This window comes from Botryllus schlosseri, chromosome 3, assembly GCF_051294905.1.
Source record: "Botryllus schlosseri isolate E-star chromosome 3, Bs_hap1, whole genome shotgun sequence".
NCBI classification, from domain to species: domain Eukaryota; kingdom Metazoa; phylum Chordata; class Ascidiacea; order Stolidobranchia; family Styelidae; genus Botryllus; species Botryllus schlosseri.
In genome coordinates, this window is record NC_137238.1 from 26,152,776 (window position 1) to 26,175,682 (window position 22,907).

Genomic DNA, 22,907 nt, shown 5'->3' on the forward strand with positions numbered 1-22,907 from the left:
AAGCTAATGAAAAGCTAATGCAGCTAATTAAGCTAAGGAAAAGCTAATTAAGCTAATGAAAGGCTAATTAAGCTAATGAAAAGCTAAGTAAGCTAATGAAAAGCTAATGAAAAGCTAATTAAGCTAATGAAAAAGTAAGCTAATGAAGAGTAAGCTAATGAAAAGCTAATGAAGCTAATTAAGCTAATGAAAAGCTAAGTAAGCTAATGAAAAGCTAAGTAAGCTAATGAAAAAGTAAGCTAATGAAAAGTAAGCTAATGAAAAGCTAATGAAGCTAATTAAGCTAATGAAAAGCTAATTACGCTAATGAAAAAGTAAGCTAATGAAAAGTAAGCTAATGAAAAGCTAATTAAGCTAATGAAAAGCTAATGAAACCAGCGAATGTAAAAATGAAGCCAATGAAGCAAGGAAGTAAGTCCAGGTTAGTATTTCGCTCATATGATTCTGGATGTATCAAATCCGAAATTTTAAATCCAAGTTTAGAATCTGGATATTCGATTCTCAATAGGGATTTTTGAATTATGATTGCAATAGTGCCAATTCAGACTTAACTGCACCCTGCAAACCGGAAGATTTGACGGCACCGCCAGGTTTGTTTTGAGGTGTTCATGGTGTGTCTCGACCAGCACCGTAACTGCCGCACCCCAAACCCCCAATTGGGGGGGGCCGAGCTCGAAGGGGGCCCAAAATTATTTCGTGAATTAGCATAAATCATAGAATATTTTTTGAAAATTTATGCAATTTTTTCAAAATTTTTTCGCGCTGCGCGCGAATTCAAGTAGCCTTTTATCTATATTATTGGGTATTGGCCATTACCGCGCCACCACCCACCAATACATACAATCAAGACATGAGACTCCAAGAAGTGTGCCAGAACGATCGGCAGCGAGAAAAGCTTGGCCGAAAAGGTCTACGCCCTTATGCAGACCGAAGACTTCATTATATATACAAAATACATATAGGTTTAATTGTCCATAGGCTCCTAAATGACTGGCGCCGAATGTTCCTGTCTTTGCAATCTGAACCTCACAAGACACATATCATCCCGCTGGGAAAAGTTTTATGCCAGTGAAGAAATACCAATTTGAAATCGTGTGCGTCTCTTAGTTTAGAAGCCTACGTTCGGACGATTCTATACTTTTTGATATACCAGACTGGAAGTCACGAAATAATATCATGTAACGAGATCATATCAACGGGTCCGCCCGCCCGAAGATGTTTAATCATTATTTACGGACCCTCCCGTTTTCAAGACACTTCAGCCAGCTCCACCGGTACATCTAATTACGTGAGTAGAGAGGACAATAAATTGATAGCATAATATATATGCAATCGCCGATCTGATTGACCGATTTTATCATAAATCATCGAAAATTTTCGCGCTTCGCGCTGGCTCACAATGCGGTACAGATAATTTCGTGACAAACGCGAACAACGTGATGGGGGGGGTCGTTTTATCACCCTATGGGAGCCCAAGACCCACGTTTTTGGGGGCCTGACGAGGTGCTGTTTCGTTCCTGCCAACGGGTATACCCCCGAAGATGTTTAATTATTATTGAGTGGTCCTACCTTTTCAAACACACCTCACTCAGCTCTACCGGCAAATCTGATTACGTGAGCAGGGAGAAGATAAAAATTGATAACAATATATGCAATTCCCGATCATACTGCCCCATGAAATCATGAATTCTAGAAATTTTCCGCGCTTCGCGCGCTTAGGCGACAGAAGCTGATTCACTAAACAAACTCGCAATGAATATGATGAATAGCGGTAAAAGTGTATCGCCGTTCGCCCCCCAGAAGTTCGGTCTATAACCCTATGGGGGGCCCAAGACCAAAGTTTTTTGGGGGGCCTGACGAAGTGCTGTTACGGCCCTGGTCTCGACTAATATGGTCATGGTCATGGTCATTTACACCAGGCAATTTTCTACATTTCTATTCCGTAGCGGCCGACTTGTACAACGGCCCACATTCTTGGCTTTTATAAGACACCGCTTACACGGATGAGATGGCACCTAGGTAGGAATTTTGGAGTCGACCTCGGTCGGACTCGAACCCACAACCCATTGGTGTTGCAGCTGTGGATTATACCACTACGTTATCTCGGCACTACATACAGCGGTGATCTCTGACGAAGTTTTTCTGCCTACTCGGTGCTAAAGTGCCAGCACGCCTAACATGATAATGTGGCCGGTTATGTTTGCAAACTGAATTTGATAGCGTGAACGAACATGAACATCAACGACATTTCAAAGGGAGTTCATTTCTTGATGGTAATTAGTTAGGAAGGCAAGGAGGATTTGAAAACAGCATTGTCTCACAAGCTCCAGCATGCCTGCTATCAATCAACGCATCATACAAAACTGGATTAACCCGTTTCGGCACGCGATATGTCTGGTAAACCGAATTCGCGTGGATATTGGTTGTGGGCTTGACAGTAATTTTTATTTTACAAATAAACTTCACATCATGATCGACAGATTATAATTTAGATTATTGATCGTTTTTTTTTTAGAACTGAATCATTCTGCGCATAATTTCAAAATTGGGAAGACTTCTTTTTCGTTACCTTTGCGAAACCTAAATCACGTACTAGTGAGACATCGGCACAATTGTCATCCTGATAATGAGCAATGAGTAAACTAACGTTTAAAACGTCCGGATATGTACTACTTTGTAATTGCATATATTTGCTGCGCTGAATTGGGATATTCACGTATCATTTCTGCTTTATAATATTTCACAGGGAGGGGCAAGGTATAGCCTATCGACTAGCGAGTCGTAACGCATTGACGCTCGTGATCTTTTATTATAATATCCGACAAGAATAATGCTTAGCGCGGAATATACTTGACTAGTTCCGCTTTAGTTCGCTTGAATGTATTCACAGCTCCGCAGCTGCAAAACGAATTGGTTGGGAGTTCGAATCAGGCCCAAGTCGGTTCCAGTATTCCTACCCAAGTGTTTCTGGTTTATGTAGGGTGTGGGCTTGTACTGCTCGTACGATCCGCGTAGACGGTGTCTTGCAAAGGCCCCGACCCATAATAGTCGGTGGATCAGGAACCGTAATAACGAATACCAGCCTGGTGTAAAATGACCAATGACCATCCTATAGTAATAGAAACACCATTAATACCAACCTACTACGTTAGTGTGACCACTGATAAGTGTGACTAACTGTCTCTAACATTAATTTTGTAATTCACATATAGGTGGCTTTTCATTAGCTTTTCATTAGCTTTTCATTAGCTTACTTAGCTTTTCATTAGCTTAATTAGCTTCATTAGCTTTTCATTAGCTTACTTTTCATTATCTTACTTTTTCATTAGCTTAATTGGCTTTTTATTAGCTTTTCATTAGCTTTTCATTAGCTTACTTAGCTTTTCATTAGCTTACTTTTCATTAGCTTACTTTTTCATTAGCTTACTTAGCTTTTCATTAGCTTTTCATTAGCTTACTTAGCTTTTCATTAGCTTAATTAGCTTCATTAGCTTTTCATTAGCTTAATTAGCTTTTCATTAGCTTTTCATTAGCTTACTTAGCTTTTCATTAGCTTAATTAGCCTTTCATTAGCTTAATTAGCTTTTCCTTAGCTTAATTAGCTGCATTAGCTTTTCATTAGCTTGCATGTACAAAATAAAGGCACCCCTTGTAGCTCAGCTCACTTCTAGGCTTTCATATGACATCGCTTACATGAGATGGCGTGTTTTGTTATTATTGAGATTTATACGTCGGTTAAGCTTTCTCTGTGACTACGCAATACGCATCCACACGGTGGTCAGAGTCGCTAACGTGAACCGTTGTATTTTAACAGCGTATAGTAAAGGCGTCGCACTAGCAGTATTATTCATTGCCATCATGTCTGAAGAAATCTATCTGAGACCGTCAGAGATTCGATTCAGCCAAGATTGGATCAACGCAACCTTCCACAACGGCGATGACGTCAACGAAGTCGCGGACATGATGTCCGAAGGTGACTACAGGATGCACGAACTGCCCGTCGTGGAAGTGTTCGTCAAGGACGGCAAATTGTACACGAGAAATAACAGAATGTTGTACGTTTACCGGGTGGCGGAATTTCGCGAGTCTATTGGACGCGTGCCGGTAGCCGTAGTGCGGATGAGAGCTAGAGACAAGTTCACGACTACAAACGACGGTCTTTCGATACAGATACGCGGCGGAACTACTCTTCACCACCACTGCCCTGCGTGTCTGCCGTACTGAATATTAATGCTAGTTCGCGGATAACTGACTCTTTAAACGGTGTTTCCTATTTGAGTTTCCATAACACAGTCTGATCGGGCCTTGCAATTTTACGATCAAAGTTCGTTGCTTTTTACTAATCGCTGCCGCCCTGCTCAATGCACTTTGCATTGGTATTAGAGCCATTTCCTTACGATTTTAACGTCGGATGTCGTTGCTATTTCATCACGAGCTCTTCTCGACAGCTCTACAGTATAAGAGCTGTGAAAAGTGAGTGTAAAAGAGCTGCATTTGCCACATGTCCATCATAACGTAGGTTGCAAATCAGTCCTTCTGTACTTTCTGATATCGAACTGTGCTCTCACACCTGTTCCAATGGGTGAGAGAATGTGTCAAATACACTATATCTCGTTGATGTATTAGGCTCTGTGTACGCGTAAGGGTATCATCATTTTCGGGCCTTCACACCACAGCTGGGATATATCTCCATAAGGCTTAGTGTGTTTGACAGGTTTTTGTCCACTGGAATAGCTGTGAAAGCTAAATGTTTTACCTGAAAGTCTGATTTCCAGCCTAAGATATGGTCAAAATTGGCGAAATACAGAATTTTCGTTGCCAGTGTGCAATGTGTATGTTCCATGATCCAGTTTACATCGCGAGATGGTAATGCTAACGTAGGCTGTCTCCGTTGTAAATGATTGAACGCCATGCACGATCCGATATTGTATTCGTTGCTTGTGACGACACACCTTTTGTATGTTTATTATAAGTCTATCGAATGATTTGCTAGATTACGCATATCGCACTGCCAGACGTACGACCGAACAGTCGACCATGCATGGTAGATTCCAAACGCCACAGTCTGGTTCTTGAAGTCTGCAACAGTTGGCGGGGGTCTGCGTGATCTTTTTAAGTCATTCTGCCTGCGCGTAAGTTCCTGTTTAGGCCTATATTTCTGATCATGCTTGTATAGGTTAGTACAATGCAGATATTTAACTTGCTTAATCCGTGCCATTTCCTCGGCTGTTCTCTGCCATGAACTATTCGTTCTTTTCAATTTTTCAGATTTACTATACGCTGCATACACTGTACCAGCCAGTATACGTACGTACTCCGCTGGCGTATTTCGCATTGCAGATCCGTGCTGGCATGGGGAAAGTATTGAAGTCTGGAATGATTACCATTCAATTGCATTTATTTCGGGAAGGGCTTGTCGGGCAGAATTCCATCACAACCTACGTAGTTGAACGTGACGCGAGAATGAGAGGAATTATGGCAGACTATTGCCGACGAAAGAACTTGAATATCGACGATGCCCGTTTCAGACTAGTGTTGCAAGGGCACCGTATTCGTGGCCGCGACACACCACATACACTTGGAATCGAAAATGGATGCATACTTCACGTGTTTACCCGTATGATCGATTAGGCATCCCGGCAATGGAGACGGAATCGGCATTTGCAATCATGCTATCTGCAGCTGATGAGGACGTAATGTTATAATATTTGATCTCTGAAATGGAAAAAACTAAGCACGTCACTAATCACTCATCTCTCTTATATTTATGCGTTCTTTCTGAATATTTTCAATGGCATTTGGCACTAAAGCACCCATTTTAGTGCATCCAGAACTGGTTCGTGATCTTAGAACTAGGGTTAGGGATATTCATTGTGTCAAAACTTGAACAAATCACTGGGTGTTCAAAACGCACCACTATTAACTTACTCACGTTTCAGAACTTGCTACTAGCACTAGAACTGCTATAACAACAGTAGTAATTTGACCGTCACCTAACTATAGTTGTAGTTTCTACACGTCTGATTGTGTCTCATAGTCGGGCGACCTGAAATATGTCTCCTGGCCGCAGACTTGGAAAACTAATTATAGTTGTATAATGAGACTAATTAGGGAGAAATGCCTGTAATCTAATTATAGTGTACTTCGTAAAATGTTTATTTGTTCTAATTCTATTTCTAATCCAATCCGTGAAATGTTTTTATGCTCTAATTTTAATGCTAATCTAATGTCTGGGTTTCCTGTAAATGCTACAGAACTGTATAGTGCGAAACGAGCCAAGCTTGCTGTAAAGACATTTGCTATTTTCATGCTCATGAGAAGGAACTAAGCTTCGATATTACCGATCTTGATTGTATGTCGAAGTTCCCCAAGTCACCCTGGCCGTGCAACCCGATCCAAACGAAACTTCGACCTGAATCATTCCTAGAACAGTGTCAACCTGTCGATATGCATTTAATGTATATCGCTTATACAAGCGTCATATTATAATCGCAAACCACGGTTGCTCCCGCTTGTAACAGAACTAATCTTTGCTTTCCAAATCCTCAGATCATAAATTTACTTTACGCTACGCGCTAGATATACCACGGACTTATTTCGCGTCGCAAATCCGAGCTTCCATCAGCGGACATGGCGAAAGCTGTCAAACCGGTTGAAACGGATATCTCCAAGCCGGGTATCGCCAGGTTTGGAATTTGTTCCGCGTCGGACGGATCCATAACACACTACAACGTTGAGCGGTACTCGACTAAGATGGGCAAAATTATACGGGATTATTGCCAGAGAAAAAATATTGCCCTTGACAAAGTTCGCTTTGGATTCGACGGCGTGCGGATTACAGCCCGCGACACGCCCGACTCGCTTGGAATAGAAGACGGGGACTTGATCGATGTGTTTACCCTGCAAGAGGGGGGTTGCTTCTGCCTACTATGGCCTCGAATGTTCGATGTCTCGTTTCAGTATACTCTCTAATTATCACGGACTGCCTAAACGCGGATTGTGAACAGAAAAGGCGCTTTAACGATTCTAGTCGGTTCTTCAAGAGAATGTATTATCATTTCGACATCTTCATGGTATTGGATATCTAGGTCTTTGTGCGAATTTTATTCTAAAACGTACGTAAACTAGGATTACAGCATGATGCGATAAATATTCTGCCCACATCTATCTATATCAGTGGTTTCCAACCGGTGGGGAATTCAATGGTTTCTGGTGGCGAATAGACGTATTTGTTAAACACAATTTACAGGATAGTCTACATATGCGCTGTCACCGCTGCTCTGGAATGTATATATCGAAAATTATATTGCGGCTTGTTCACAAATGCTAATTTTTAGCTATGGACAACCAATAATGACGTCACTGACGCATCCAGCTCGACCAGTATGACGTGAAATAACGCTTTGTGTTTACGGTTCATGTTGCAGTTATAGGCGATTGGCTTGCGTACTGGCGTGGTTGTGTGTCTTGTGTACTCACACAAGCATATAGCTGCTCCGTAATGACAAAAGATTTGGGTAGTAGTGGCGAATGAAGACTCGGAATAAATCTGAAGTGGGAATGAAGAAAAACAGGTTGGGAACCACTGTATATGATGTGTATTACGGGATCTTGCTCTTTTTGGTAGTATGAAAGTAACATATTTGAACTTTCTTAGCCATAACTTTCGCCCACATGTTCAAGTGCCAAATGCGACTAGGTCACGTACTCATATGCCCACTGATTACGTTGCTTATGGGCGTCATATCACAATCGCAAACCGCGTTTTTTAAAAGTATCTCTCTTTCCATATCTTTCAGATCACTAATTTACTTTAAAGCTACACGCTCGGTGTACCGCTCACTTATTTTTCTTGAGAAATTCACTCTTCTTCCTGGGGACATGGCGAAAGAGGCCAAGCCAGTTATGGTCAACTTTGAAATTTATTCCAATTCGGACGGATCTAAATCGCAGTACACGGTTGAGCGGTACTCGACCAAGATGGGCAAAATTATGCGGACTTATTGCCAGAGAAAAAACATTGCTTTTAATGCTGTTCGGTTTCAGTTCGACGGCGAGCGTATAGCAGCCGGCCACACGCCCGACTCGCTGGGAATAGAAGATGGAGACCATATCGACGTCTTTTCCGACCAAGGCGGGGGTTGCTCCTGCCTTCTGTGTCCTCGAATGCTCGATGTCTCCTCTTAGTACCGACCTGATCAAGGATTGTGAACTAAAGAAGCGTTTTTAAAGATTTTAGCCGTCTCTCAGAGAGGCTGTATTTTGGCATTTCCATTTGTCCACGGAATGGGATATCGTAAATCGTCCGATCTTTACGTGAACTTTGGTAGATTTTGTAGACGCGGACTACGGCGTGATGCGATCAGCATTGAGGGTATACCTGCATTCGAAAATGATAAATGTGTGACTCTCCTATCTATGTTTTATTATGATTGTTCTCGGTATAATTTGGCTCGTAAAGAGCCAAACGAATTTCCATGAAAAATTATTTCTTCACGTTACTACCCTTGTCGACTATTGCAATCTCGTAAATCATAACCCGACCCAATGTCGGGTGGACGCTTGAATATGTTTTATGGGTCCGCGTGGAAACTACATGACAATTGGTGTTAACATGCGAAATTATTCAGGGGGTCTAGTCACACTGCCTTCGCGATGCAAAGTTAATTATCGCAGTCGAATAAAGTTTACCAAGGTTGATTAATTATATAAATGCGACGTTTTAAACTAGACAATTGTAAGACACGCCCTGGTCGACTGAACAATGAACAACCTTCCTGCTTATCGACCGTGTCGCAATTTGATCGATCGTTTTGTCATGGTGAATGCAATTCCTACCTCTATCCTGATTATGCAAAATCAATCACTATTGTTCGCTGAAACGTGACGCTTCTTAATCATCCGATGTGCCTTCTTGCATCCACGCGCTTCGTTGTTGTTCACTACTAATTCAGTTTGGGCTGTTTATGGAATCATTGATTGCATCGATGTCATTTGGCGATTGCATTGCTTGTTCGCAATGTGTTGCATTATGTAGCAGTTGTTTTATACTTTAACATATCACAAAATACAGTCTCGCCGGTATTTTTATTTTATTGCATTCGTTATATTTTCAGAATTTGCGTAGGTTGTATTTAGTGAGATAGTTACATCAACTAACTACTGAAACACAGGTCTTTCGGAGATCAAGTGTCTTTAGACGTAGCAAATACGGAGTACGGGCATGAAGAAACAAAGCGAGTCCGGATGTTATCCTGTTTCCGTAACACTAACCGGATTCGCGTTTAGATAGACTGCAAACTACCAGAGAATTTGCTAGCTGAGACCGCTATAGCTATTGACTACCTTGCTAGCATATGACGGTGTGATGGTTAATGGTTATTGGTTATATTAGGCATGAACTGTGGCTGTGACCATTCAGGGCCTAGTTGAAGGATATGATCTGAATGTGCAAAATCGTAGGTCATGAAATACATGAAAACTTCTCATTCTACGCCTAGCAATACTTAGCTTCAGTCAACGAAATTAGCGATAATGTGACCTATAATAACCTATCAATACCTTTGGCGAAAAATAAAAACAGCTTGTGATCTCATCTCACCCGTAACACGCAGAGATTGTGATGTCATAAGTTTCTTGCTATAATTTAATTACTGTTATCGCCGACCCAGATCAGTACGCGCCAGAAGCGAATCCAGATAAACAACGATATATTTTGAAAACATTTGCCAATCAAACCGGCTGTAATTTATTACGGGAATAGAGGCAGCAACGGACTGGAATACGCATGTCGCCTACTCACTACCAGCAAGATCTTAACCCGTTTGGGTATATGGTATTCGCAGCACTTGATTGCGATCTCGTGGTGTTGCAATATATTATATAATTCTAGCGAGGTGCATCTTAAAGCGCAATTCACACATGCCCGGTTCGCACGGTACATATACAGAGGTCTCAAACACGACATGTTATATACAGAGGTCTCAAACACGCGACCGCGTGTTTTGTTCGGCCCGCGACGACATTTTTGATTTTTATTAATTTGACAATATATAAGTGTCACATATATCTTTTCAGGTTATAAAGTGTAAATTCCCTCTAAAATTGCTCTAAAAAACCTGAAACTATTCATCAAACTTCACTATCACATCAATTGCAAACGCTACCATGCAGTGGAAGATTCACTATTTCGCCACATTTTCACTTCATGATGATAAAACCTGACCCTTAGACGATTCGTGACTGAAATTTGTGAGTTGGATTTGGACGCGACCTTTCTTAAAATTACTCGAACTCGGGCTGACTCGATGGAAAAATGAAAATGACTCGAGTGGACTCGGAATGCCGTGAATTTGTTAGAACCATGGACGCAATAAACTAATCGCGTGTCATGGGAATAAATATACATCAGAAGGTCGCAGTTTGGTATTTCGCTAACTAAGCAAATAGTTATGGCAACCAGTGGCAATCTATTAGTTACATCTTAGGTCGCGTAGTCGCTGAACCAGGTTATTAAGGCCACTTCAAGGTACCGAGCACCATAGTGGTACACTCCAACGATGGGTCGTTCGGCGTTACGACATTTCTATTACTAAGACGCATTCATTAATATATTGATGTTATATTTATATATTTTCCGCTCCTGTTTTCGAAGATATTTGACCATGAGATTAATAGCCTACTTATCAGGAGTATACCCGAATCCTGGATTGGAATTACACTGCCAAACCAAAAAATTTTGTGATATCAGATCAGTCTCTATTATCACTCTGTTAAATTCGAAATATCAAAAGGCGATAACTTTAATGATGACATCATACATTTGTCCGCTCATAATGTGTCTATATTTTATATTTAATATATATCAAGAATTCTATTCAAATAGTTATAAATCTGATTATTTTTTTCCTGCCAGGCCTAAATTGATACAAGAGTAAATCACATTTTGACGATGTGTGTTTATTGTCATCCTGCTGGATCGGCTCACTTTCAATAGGACAATTCCATCCCGTCAAATAAGGCCTACTTGGAAAGACATATAATACCCCTATATATGCTGCGGCCCGCGGCGTCGTCAAAACTGGAAAACTGGCCCGCGAGGACATTTGAGTTTGAGACCTCTGATCTTATGTCTGACAGAGACAAGATTTGTTAGGAGTCGATTTTTTAACCAATTGGATTGGTCATTTCATGGCATTATTAGCTTCAATTCTGCTATGTATTTAACGGTCATCAGCCTATCTAGATCATGCTGAAAAGAATTTAAAATGTTCCATTAGTGCAGGGTGTCAAACATACGGCCCGCGAAGCGATTCTGAGTAGATTGCAAAATGCATTCCAGCACATCTCCATAACAATTATAGAGATTTTTGTAATAAACACATCTATTAATCCCTCAAGTGTCGAGTAGGGCTACCAGTATGTTCATAGACGCCATTGTATCCACCCGGCATCGGTGTTCAGGTTTCATTCTGTTCACCATAAGGAACAAGTCATTGAAACCCAATTCCGAAAGGCAAAATCCGCAAAAAACACGCTCACTGAGTTCATAGTTTTATACGCCAATGAGAGACCGTTACATGCAGGAGCAGGTTACATGGAGAATTAAAATAGTTACAGAAAAGCATACTTTCAATTCATGTGGTCGCACTGCTCTATAGTGACTCAAAAGATGAATAGATTACGGCCTCAGAGAAACCCGAATCGCGAAGCAATTTCTACGTCCGCCCTTACAGTTAAATCGTTCGCATACGCAGGGCTGAAGCCAGAGTACGACCAAAACAAAGGAAACATAGAAATATGCCAGCTTGTATGGTCGTTAGAGCCACTTTTTAGCAGTTTATAACTGTATTCAACCGACCAATCATCGTATTCTTGGCCAATTCCATTGTCTACTAACGTAGGTGCTGCCAGAATAGAACCCCTGTGATCCGTCATATAAAGTAATAACGATTGCATATGTAGGCTTGATAATAAAGTATACAAGTGAAAAACAAGGGCATGAATTTCGAGGCACCATTTTGAAATTATTTGACGGGTCCGTCTACCGAGCGATCTGAAGGTTTGAATCCGACCGCGACGCCAGCTGAGTTTGACACCCCTGTATTAGTGGTTAGCAGCTAAATCTCTCAATAATTGCTGCCTCTAGCAATCGATGTAGCCAGTATAAATATGTGTATAATATTGATATTTCGACGCAGAATATCTGGTTCAAGCGTTCGGCTTCAATTTTACCCTCAAGAAGAATTCGACCAGTACCCAGTGTTCCGTAATAAGCACATGATGTAGGTCTAATCATTAAATTAAATTGCAAGTGTACCGTGTAATGACTGTAATCTGAATGTGCCGGCAATCAGCACATACCCGGTTTTATTTTGTAGCATTGTAACTCTTCTGCTGCAAAGTGAAGATGTTACCTTCGTAATTTGCCGCAGTGCGAAGTGTGAAAACAGAATGCGCATCCATTTAGATGGAATCTGATATATAGAATCGTGATGTACTGTCTTTCTGCGAATTTTAGTTCAACGTACAAACAGTTGGATTACGACGCGATGCGCTAAGTATTCTGTGTGTATCTAATACTGATTAAAAATGAAAATCTGTTAACTCTGCAATTTATCCGTATTCGATGATTGCTTTCGGTATAATTTGGAGGACTAGCACAATAATGCGAGTACGGCCTTGGAAGGAAATTTGTGCGGCCATGGACACGTGATTCAATTAGTATGTGTTGGCGGCCGTTGACATGCAAATTGAATTTACGAATTGACTCCCGAATTTTTGAGAGATATTAATTAGTCTTGAAATTTTCTTCTTCAACATCACTTAATTTTTCGATTTTAGTTTAGTAGCGCCCTTTGCAATCCGACCCCCATAGTGCAGATGTTAACAGCAGAGGAAAATGATGCGCCCCATATAGAAATAAAAACTTGGAATCGTGTGTTCCTCAGGAAAGAAATTTGTTTCTGGTACGTTTAGGCGATTCCAATATCTTTCCACTACACCGACAATGATTATGGGAGGTCAAGAAATAACAGCATTCAAAAGAGTGATTAATAACAATTGGTGCACCCGAAGATTCATCATCATTTATAAGTTGCCCTAAATTTTCATAAACACTCCTCCATCAACTCCACCAATGAATCTGATCACATGGGCTGAGAAAGGATAAATGTTTGATAGGAATATGTGAAACTACTAATATTAATGACGAAATGAGCTCGTGAATTTGAAAAATTATCGCGCGTGGCGCGAACATAACGAATCCCAGAATCGATTCATAACAGGGACACCCGCAATTTCGCTGCGTATAGTAAGGCGATATGAATAAATAGATTAGTACGGAGTTTACCGGAAATTGACATGGCAGTTTAATATGGGTATTTGGCGTCCAGTTAGTTCGTTACGACTATATGCTCTGGAAAGCGGCCTTGGGCTACATGAGTAATCGAAATGCAGCCGTGAATAGAAAAAAGGTTGGCCACCCCTGGACACTCGATACTCTCGTCCCACTGTGGTGCCTTGAATCCTCGTATAGTATAATCAGCATCAAAGGCTAGGCTGGAAACGACATTTATCCGAAGTCGCTTGCTAGTGATAAACCCTCAACATGCCAGAAAGTTCAATGAAATGGGTATACGCGTATACCTGTCGAAATTATGCCAAAATATCTCTAATGCGGCGAATCAGATATGTGCGATGGCATTTTTCTCTTTTTAGCCACATAAAAGGAGCATATTTAAACTTTCCGAATCGTGAAACTTTCACCCACACGTTCCATTGTCAAATGTCATTGGGTCGCATGCTAATTGCTCATATGTCCACTGATCCTATTGCTTGTATGCGTCATATCACAATCGCAAACCACGCGTCTTTCAAAGGTATCTTTCCTTTCATATCCTTCAGATCAGTAATTTACTTTGAGCTATACGCTCGGTGTACGTTTGACTTATTTTACGTAGCAAATCCGGACTTCTACGTGTGTACATGGCGGATGTAGATGAGGAAGACATGGTCAGCTTTGAGATTTTTTGCGCGTGGGATGGATCCTTAACGGAGTACAGGGTTGAGCGGTACTTGACCAATATGGGCGAATTTATGCAGGATTATTCTCAGGGAAAAAACGTTGCCTTTGATGACGTTCGGTTTATATTCGAAGGCGACCGTATGACGGTCCGCGACACGCCCGACACGCTGGGAATGGAAGATGGAGACCATATCGACGTGATTCTTGTCCAACACGGGGGTTAATCCTGCCTACTATGGTCGCGAATGCTCGATATTTTTCTAATAGCACCGGCCTGATCACGGATTGCGGCCTGAAAAGGCTTTAGGTAAAGATTTTAGCCGTCTTTTAAAGAGACTGTATGGGCATTTCTATTGGTACGCGGAATGGGATGTAGTGAAACGTGCGATCAATGCGCGAATTTTGGTATACTTGATTGACTTGCGTTACGGCGTGATGCGATCGGCATTCAGCACATGTTTACGGATTCGAAAATGATTAATTTAGCTTTGTTGTTTATGCTTTTTTCGCGATTGTTTTCGGTATAATTTGGCTCGTAAGCAGCCAAACGAATTTCCATGACAAATTATTTCCTCGCGTTACTGCCATTGTCGCTAACTGCAGTCTCGTGAATCATAACCCGGCCCAATGTCTCGTGATCATTTGATCGTGTTTTAGGGGTCTGCGTTCGAAACAGGTTAACAAACACTGGCCTGACTAACGCCATGACACAATATCCCGACAACTGGTGTTAACGCGCGGAATACTTCAGGTGGTTAAGTCACATTGCCTTCGAGTATGCAACGTTAATTATGTCGATTGATTAAAGTTTACCAAGGTTGATTAATTATAAATTCGACGTTTTGAACTAGACATTTGTAATACACTTCCTGGTCGACTGACCTGAACGTTGAACATCCTTACTGTTTATCGACCGTGACGCTATTTACTTGATCGTTTATATCACGGTCGGGCAACTTCTCCGGTCGGCGGGTCGGATATGGGTTAATGAAGTACTTGGCGGGCTGGATTTCATAATATATACATTGACCGCTTATTCATTCACGTATACAAGGAATAAATCGTATTTAATGTAAACTTTAAGTTTAAAGCATAGACACCGAAAACAGTTTTTAATGAATTTATTAACAGTAGCTGTTGAAGTCAACCAGACATCTGAGGTCGGTAAAAGTTGTCAACAAGTTCTTTGCACTCTGGCTGCATCTCGTATGTAGAAACGCAGCATTGTCTCGTTAATGTTCATGGTCGAAAATGTATGTAGAGTGTAGACCCGAACAGGGCAAGTAGTTGCATGTCCATATTTCCCAAGTTGGCAAACTTGGATTCATTCCGTGACGCATGAAATTTGTCACTAATTTTAGAATAACACATTTGAATAATATATTCATATTTATTCCCGAAGCATTTCGGCTGACACTCATCATGGGATACCGTCAGGTCAGCAATAAAATAATGCGAGCATTCAAATAACAATCAGTATCGCTAATTATGACGTCACACAGAGTAAATACAAAGTTAGAAAAACGAGAGAACTGTAGCGTTGGCACGGAGACGAAACAAAACAAGTTAATGCGCGATTTTCAAATTATACACAAATTCCTTCTGTTGACATAGTCTAGGTTGACTCATAGTGATGATGGTGAACTCAAGAACAGACAAATGGAATAAATTGCAACCCTTAGCCAATATAGAGAACATGTCCTCATGATGATTAGCAGCACACGTATGATTTTCCAGCAAATGTTTACGGATAGAAGACTTTTGATCCATGGCCAGGCCTGGTTGTGTTCGAGAACAAGCAGATTGTTTTGCTGCGATTGCGAGATATTAGATTTGACAGACGGTGGGATGTGTTGTTTGATACGGTCCTGGAACCGTTTGGAAGTTCTCCCTACGTACTGACAATCGCAGTGGCACTTGAATTCATAAATTACGTTACTTTGTTGTACAACGTCCTCTCGGGTTCCAGGCAGCATTGGTATCGTGGTAAAAATAACACTGGTTTACACCGCTGGATAACATAATAAAATAGAATATAATTTTACTTACAGAGTAGAAACTCTCTGCGGGCCGGTCAAAATCCCTTCGTGTGCCGTATGTTGCCCGTCCCTGGTTTATATCATAGTGAATGCAATTCCTACCTCTGTCCTCATTACGCAAAATCAATCATAATTATTCACTGAAACGCGACACTTCTTATTCATCCAACATGCCTTCTTGCATCTGCACGTATCCACAGCAGTCCACGCTTTATTTTTGTACACTACTAATTAAGTTTGGGCCGTTTATGGAAGCTTTGATTGTACCGGTATGATGTCATTGAGCGATTGGATTCCTAGTATACATTCCTGGTTCATATACGATTGCATTCCTAGTTTACATTCTTGCTGGTATTTTTATTTTATTGCATTTGTTTTTTCAGAACTTGCATTGGTCGTATTAGTGAGATAGCTACATATTACACGGACCAACTGTGGAAAACAGGTCTTTCGTTAGACGTAGGAAACACGGAGCACGGTCATGAAAACCAATGCGAGTCGGGATGTAATCCAGCTTCCGGAACAGTAACCAGATTTCCATATAGATGAAATGCAAAATATCGCTCTGCTTGTCGATCTTTATGACTTTCAACTGCTTCACTAGCTGACTACCCTATGGCGGTCTCTGGTTATGCAAGGCTTGTTTATAACGCGTGTGCCATCGTGTGAACTGTGGATGAACGTTGTGACAATTCCATGCATTCACAGATATAACCTGGATATGCAAAATCGTAGGTGATGAAAGATAAGAAAATTCTCTTTCAGCGCCTAGCATTGGCTGCAGTTCACGAAATTTCCGATACTGTGACCTAGAATAACTTACATCAGGGGTGTCAAATTCAACTTGCGCCGCGGGCCAGATTCGAGCCTTCAGTTTGCTCGCGGGCCGGTCCAGTCAAAGGATTCCGAAATGTTAACTCCAATTATATACCCTTGTTTTTCACATAAATACATTGTTATCAAGCCTATAGATATGATTGTACATTATATTCGGATCTAGTGTATAGGTTACTTTGTCATGTGTGACTATAGTGGAGTGGGCATAAAGTCACGAACATGTATCCCCACATTGAAACCAGGGTAAAACTGGGCCGAACAAGGACTATGGGTTGGTTTAGATCAGCGTCCCAATATCCATAGTCAAAACTGACATCTGTGACATCTTTGGATGGCATGGAACTCAATCATAATAAGAATCCATGGGATCAGGCATTTGCGGCGTGATTACGCAATCCACAACGATCTCTCATTTTCACACATCGCTAATTCGCTCTGTATTTCAAACAAAGTGATTGGCAACATTACGATGATTGGCCGGTTGAACGCAGGATCGCAGGTATAAACCGCTAAAACAGTGGCTCTAGCGACGATATAAGTTGACATATTTTTATACTCTATTTGTTTTCGTCGTAACCTGGTGTTAGCAAAGTGTATGCGCGGTGAGCAATGCAAGAGATTGAACTGAATACGAGGACATTGGAATTTAGTTCATTATTACTAAATCGCGATTTGGGTTTCCCTGGAGGCCGGGGACATTTTGAGTCCGAATTGATACAGGAGTGCGACAACAGATATTTGAATTATATTTTTTGTAACTATTTTATTATCCATGTAACTTGCATATAACGGTTTCGCATTGGAGTTTCGCTTCAGTGAATAAATACTCTTTGGTCCATCGTTCCTAAAAAGTATGAGTGTGCGCTTTTCTGTGCCTTCTCGGAATTGATTGTCAATGACATAGACTTGTCCCGAAGGGTAACTAAAGTGACCACAACACCGTTGTCGGAGGGCTATAATGCAGCATATGAACTCATTAATACATTTGCTGTTAAGAGCGGTTATTTAATGAGGGTATTTCTTACTAAAAATCTCAATATTAGTTGAAAATGTTCTCGATAATACAAGCATTTATTTCGATTTACTCACTGCTTCGCGGGTCGGATGCGGGCCGTATGTTTGACATCCCTGACCTATATCTATGGTGAACAATAAACACCTAACAAATCATGTGATCCCATCTGTTCCCGCAAGGGATGGTGGATGTTAAGGTTATTGCTATAATTTAATTACTGCTATCGCTGACCCAGATCACTAAGTGCCAGAAACGAATCCAGATAAACAAGATATCTTTTGAAAACATTTGCCAATTTATCACGGGAATAGAGGTAGCGAGGTAACGCTTCATTTTGTCTTGACTGGGTCACGCAAGTCGCATGCTCGCTACCAATAAGATCTCAACTAGATTGGGTTTAGGTTTATTGTAGTCGAAGGGTCGCAGTATAGTTGATAATTGTCTTGTCGTTTTGCAATTTCATTCAGAATTCTCCTAGCGAGGTGATCTTATCTAGCAGCGGGAAGTTTGTTAGATGTCGATTTTTAATTGGTCACTTTATAGTGTTATTAGCTTTAAGTCTGTTATGTATTTGCCGAACATCAGCCCGTCTAGATCACGACGAATAGAAATTACCGTAATACATTTCATTAGTGGTTAGCAGCTAAATCTCTCAATAATTGCTGCCTTTAACAATCGGTGCAGCCAATATAAATATGAGTGTGATATTAGGATTACCGAACGTCCTCCTTTGTGACTATTTGTCCTGCTTTTTCAAGGAATTGCGAATGTCCTCCGAGGACGCCTAAATGTAGTATTTGGCAATTCGTCATCCTTTACAGCTTTTACGGCTAGGCTAATGGACGGGGTTCACTGAAAACGGCATAAATCACGCGAAATAGGTAATGAGGACGTTCGAGCGGGCCATTCGGGAGTCGAATAATAGCGATGACGTTTAATTTTAGTCAATAACACTAAAGTAACGTAAAGAAGCGGGCGATGCGGGAGCCGAGCCAAAGTGACGTCCTTTGGTTTTCAGTATATATTTTAAAAATCAGCCGTTTGCAATTTCGGTAAAGTAAGTTTTATGTTTATCTACTCCTTTCCGGATTCCAAAATATGGTAACCCCATATATACATACTTCGGCACAGAATATCTGGTTCAAGCGTGTGGCCCAATTTTACTCGCAAAGAAAATTCACCAGTACCCACCACCCATATCCCCTATAAAGCATAGGATGTAGGCCTAATCGTTGGTGAAATCGCACTACGAAATCTGAATGAACCACTGATTGTCTGCAACCAACAGATATCCGCTATCGTATAGTATGTAGGTAGCGCCTAGTAAATTCGAAGAGAAGAGATATAGGTTGTTGTGTTTATACTGATGTATGTAAATGCCATATGTAGCTTGGATGATCATTTAGGAAGGAGGCGTAGAAAGTTTTTCGGGTGATGGGGAGAGGGGTGGGAAATGTTCTAATAAATGGATGAGATCACTGATGCACAGGGATATAGGATATTTCACTGTGTACGCTGACGTGGAGATTTAGTTCATCATGTTTCAATCGGTCCGTGGACAAATGAGCATCATCTGCATGGCACATGACCAGGCCTGTTTATTTTTGGATTTCTCCAAAAATAACAAAAATAGCTTAGTTTTGGATGTTTCCAAATTTTATTTTTGGAGAATCTCCAAAAATAAGAAATGAAGGTGTTTTTAGCCCTAATACTACATATAAAACTTCACCGAAAGTATGTTATTATCATGTATTCATGTTCTTAAACACATCGACATCATCAGTGATATTGATCTAACTTGCTAATACTTTCGTCACAAAGTCTCTGGCCTGGAGAATGCCCTCCAAATAAAAATCACTGGGTGACGCCCGGTAGAGGCCTTTATCCCAGTTGATTTTCGAGAAATCGGCTTCGACCGTCGCAGTTGTGGGAAACATCGAGCCATGTGGGTCCAAAGAACTGTCGCTCGTAAGTAATGCGCTTGAAAATGACGTCCATTTTGTATCGGGCAGACATGGATTGGAATTGTTTTTCGATATGCTGTATCTACTCAGGTGTCCAGTTGTTCGACAGCCCACCCCGGTGTTTGTCGATCAATTCACTGAGCTGCAAATAAAGTAGGCCTAGCTTACATATATGTATCACCCTTGTTTATATTATTGAAATCTAAAAGAGCAAGAAGTATTTGTTCTGTCCTGCCTACGAAGTTGCACCACTTGGTGTCGTAGACAGGACAGAACCCTTTAATTGTCGGCAACTTCAATTTTCTTTATGCCGTCGATGAGCCCTGCTATAAGGCTCCTGGCTGCCTCGAACGTGGAGTGCTTCTCTTCTTCGTCGATATTCTCGAGAAGGTCGAAGACTGCACAGTGCACACTCTGATCCTCCACGAAATTGCATGACTCAGTGAAATTGGTAGTCCAGCACCCTATGACCAGAGGACCTTCCTTGCCGTGGATGTCATTGTCCCAGTCCTCAGCTGGGCACCGATCTCGAAGGCATTCGACCAGGCGATGGCGCTCATCCTGATGCTCCACGATCAGATGACCAAGTCCCTGAATCTTTGTGACGGTGGTGCTCAGCTCTGTGGCCATGCGCTCGAGGACGATTAGTTGGATCCACTACTGCAGCGGAGGTTCACAGGCCGGACTTATATCGTTTATAACCCCGAGGAGTTTGGTACGGTGTCTAGTCAACCAAGTGGTCATCTTCGTAGTTGACAACCAACATGTGTCTACAAACTTGGGGCACATACTTTTCTTTTCCTGGATCAAGTCCTGTTGCCGTTGGAGGTAGTCATTCAGTCCCATCATCGTGTGGACGAAGTTATTGTTATAGAGGTGGCGGTATTTGGCCTGCGTCACAAGGTCCCGGACGCAGCACACTCGCACGATTTCATACCATGCCGCCTCTTCAACCCTTGTCGTGTTGCCTCTGATCCTTCCAGTGAGTGGAAGTACTTTTAGCGTTTCGGAGACCCCCTCCCGCACAGACATGCTGTTTGTGTGTGTGTTTGTGAGTTTCCTGGTTGTTTCAACAGTATTTACACTGCTCTGACTCGTGCATTTCACTAAAAAAACTTGAAAAAACATCATCCAAAAAAATCTTATTTTTGGATGTTTTCAAATCTTATTTTTGGAGAATCTCCAAAAATAAAACCCCATATCCAAAAATAAACAGGCCTGCACATGACACATCGCATAGCGACACATCAGCATAATATTGGTATAATTGCATAGCATATATTGCAATTAATTTGTCACCCTTTCTCAGCCCGCGTGATCAGATTTACCGGTAGAGCTGAGGGAGGTGGGGAGCTCAAATAGCAGGCACAGCGCTATTTCGCGCCGGCCACCCAGGCACCTATGGACTGTATATATTGATGCTTTCAGTAAACATGCGGCGGTAATTTTTGACCAAGGTTTTAGTTGATAACACAATTCGCACGGTCGAATGTTGTTGTGCAAGTGTTGGTGTGTCGTGGTACGGTAATGTCTGGTGGCGAAATGTATATTTTTTAATGAATGATGCGTATATATTTCTTTAAGCGCGAAGGGTAGGCTATCCATATGCATATTAAAAAACAGACATTTAATTTCAATGAATCGCATGAAGCGCGAAAATTTTTCTGATGTTGTATCAATTTCCCACAACATATACTCTATAATTTATGTTGATTTGCAAAATAATTTTGAGCCCGTTCGATCTCGCCCACCCCAATTGAGGAGTTTGGCATGCGGCAGTTACGGTCCAGGTTTTCAGACACAAGCATAAATATAGAACAAGTCGTAAGTCGTGACAAATTACCTCGTGATTAGCCAATCTCTCGGTGCTGTTTGCACTGTACAACTAACGCTGTAAAGGTGTATAGCTATTGATTTGATGGTGTCGAAGAGCGAGGATTTTATATACAATAATGTTGTTAGTGTGACGAATTGAATCAACCACTGTTGCGTGTATTTCACACCCGTGATCGAGGTCTATGGAAGCCAGACTCTCTACCAATACCCCTTCTTATCGGAAGCACATACAGCTCTAAGCTATAATTAAGGTGTGACTCGAGTATGGCTACCCAAACTAACACTGTTAAGATGAATAGCAATTGATTGACCAATAGCGAATGTTTTAAAGGCAGGAAGGGGTGTTATTCAGACGAATCGGATCACCAGTCTTGCGTGTATCAGAACGCAAATACCGACCGCATAATTGGCCTAACTAATCTGTGAAATGGATATTAGGCAACTGTACAATGTACATACCCGCAGTGATTATAATCTACTATATTGTCTCGCTCTAAAAACTCCAGATTCCGGATTAAGTCAATTTCAGTCGACTCCACTCAATTTGCAAACTTTGGTTCCGCTCACTATTGACCAGAGAAACGGTAAACGGTCATTGGTCGGTCAGTCATTGACAAAGGCAGACAACGCATCACGTTTCAATAACCATTCGGATTTCTCTGAATGCCGGGGACCTTTTGCGTCAGCAGAAGTAATACAACGATATCATTGTCGCGACGCTTGCTGAGCACTCTCACTCTCGACGCGCAGCCGCTCATTGGTCTCGTTTAGCCAGACAGCATTGTTGGCGTATACCAATCGCTGTGAGCTATGAGATTTGCTTGTGTCCACATCATAGCATAGCAAAACACCATGGTGTGATAATGGTCTGAAACGCTGGTTTAAAACTCTCGCTTTTGTGAAGAAAGGCATTACGCGCGAAATTGTGTCATAGTCTATCCGTTGCAGCTGCATTCTCGTATTTAGACAGGGTGTTGGTGCGCAGAGATATCAAGCCATGTAATATTTAGCTAGATATAGATAGATAGATAGATAGATAGATAGATAGATAGATAGATAGATAGATAGATAGACAGATTGAATTATTTTAGATTTATCTTATATATATTCAAGTCACCATGTTAAATTATGTGAAGCATCTGTACAGGCCACGTAGCCAGCCAGAAAGAGGGGGAAGGGCCGAGGGGGTT

General features: G+C 41.4%; 1 protein-coding gene and 1 long non-coding RNA gene across 3 annotated transcripts; one reads left to right on the forward strand and one right to left on the reverse strand.

Annotated features, from left to right (window-relative positions):
• Positions 1 to 307: 307 nt before the first annotated feature.
• LOC145436216 (uncharacterized) lies at positions 308 to 3,642 on the reverse strand. Its single transcript, XR_013914226.1, has 2 exons — positions 3,412 to 3,642; positions 308 to 3,227 (listed from the first exon to the last, which is right to left on the reverse strand). It is a non-coding gene; the product is annotated as an uncharacterized LOC145436216 (long non-coding RNA).
• A 124-nt stretch (positions 3,643 to 3,766) lies between these two features.
• On the forward strand, positions 3,767 to 9,095 carry LOC145436250 (small ubiquitin-related modifier 3-like). Of its 2 annotated transcripts, none has more exons than XM_080313614.1 (2): positions 3,767 to 7,574; positions 7,800 to 9,095. In XM_080313614.1, exon 1 carries the CDS (start codon positions 3,859 to 3,861, stop codon positions 4,222 to 4,224), a length of 366 nt encoding a protein of 121 aa, XP_080169740.1. In that variant the 5' UTR covers positions 3,767 to 3,858; the 3' UTR covers positions 4,225 to 7,574; positions 7,800 to 9,095. The 2 variants fall into 2 exon arrangements, with proteins under 2 accessions (XP_080169740.1, XP_080169739.1); XM_080313613.1 differs by having other exon boundaries at positions 4,220 to 7,574.
• The last annotated feature ends 13,812 nt before the right edge of the window (positions 9,096 to 22,907 follow it).

Excerpts from the sequence above, each read along its gene's own strand:
- LOC145436250 (XM_080313613.1), top strand. The coding sequence starts at position 7,531 with ATGAAGACTCGGAATAAATCTGAAGTGGGAATGAAGAAAAACAG. Across the intron at positions 7,575-7,799 it reads GTGGGAATGAAGAAAAACAG|ATCACTAATTTACTTTAAAG; the intron begins GTTGGGAACCAC and ends CATATCTTTCAG.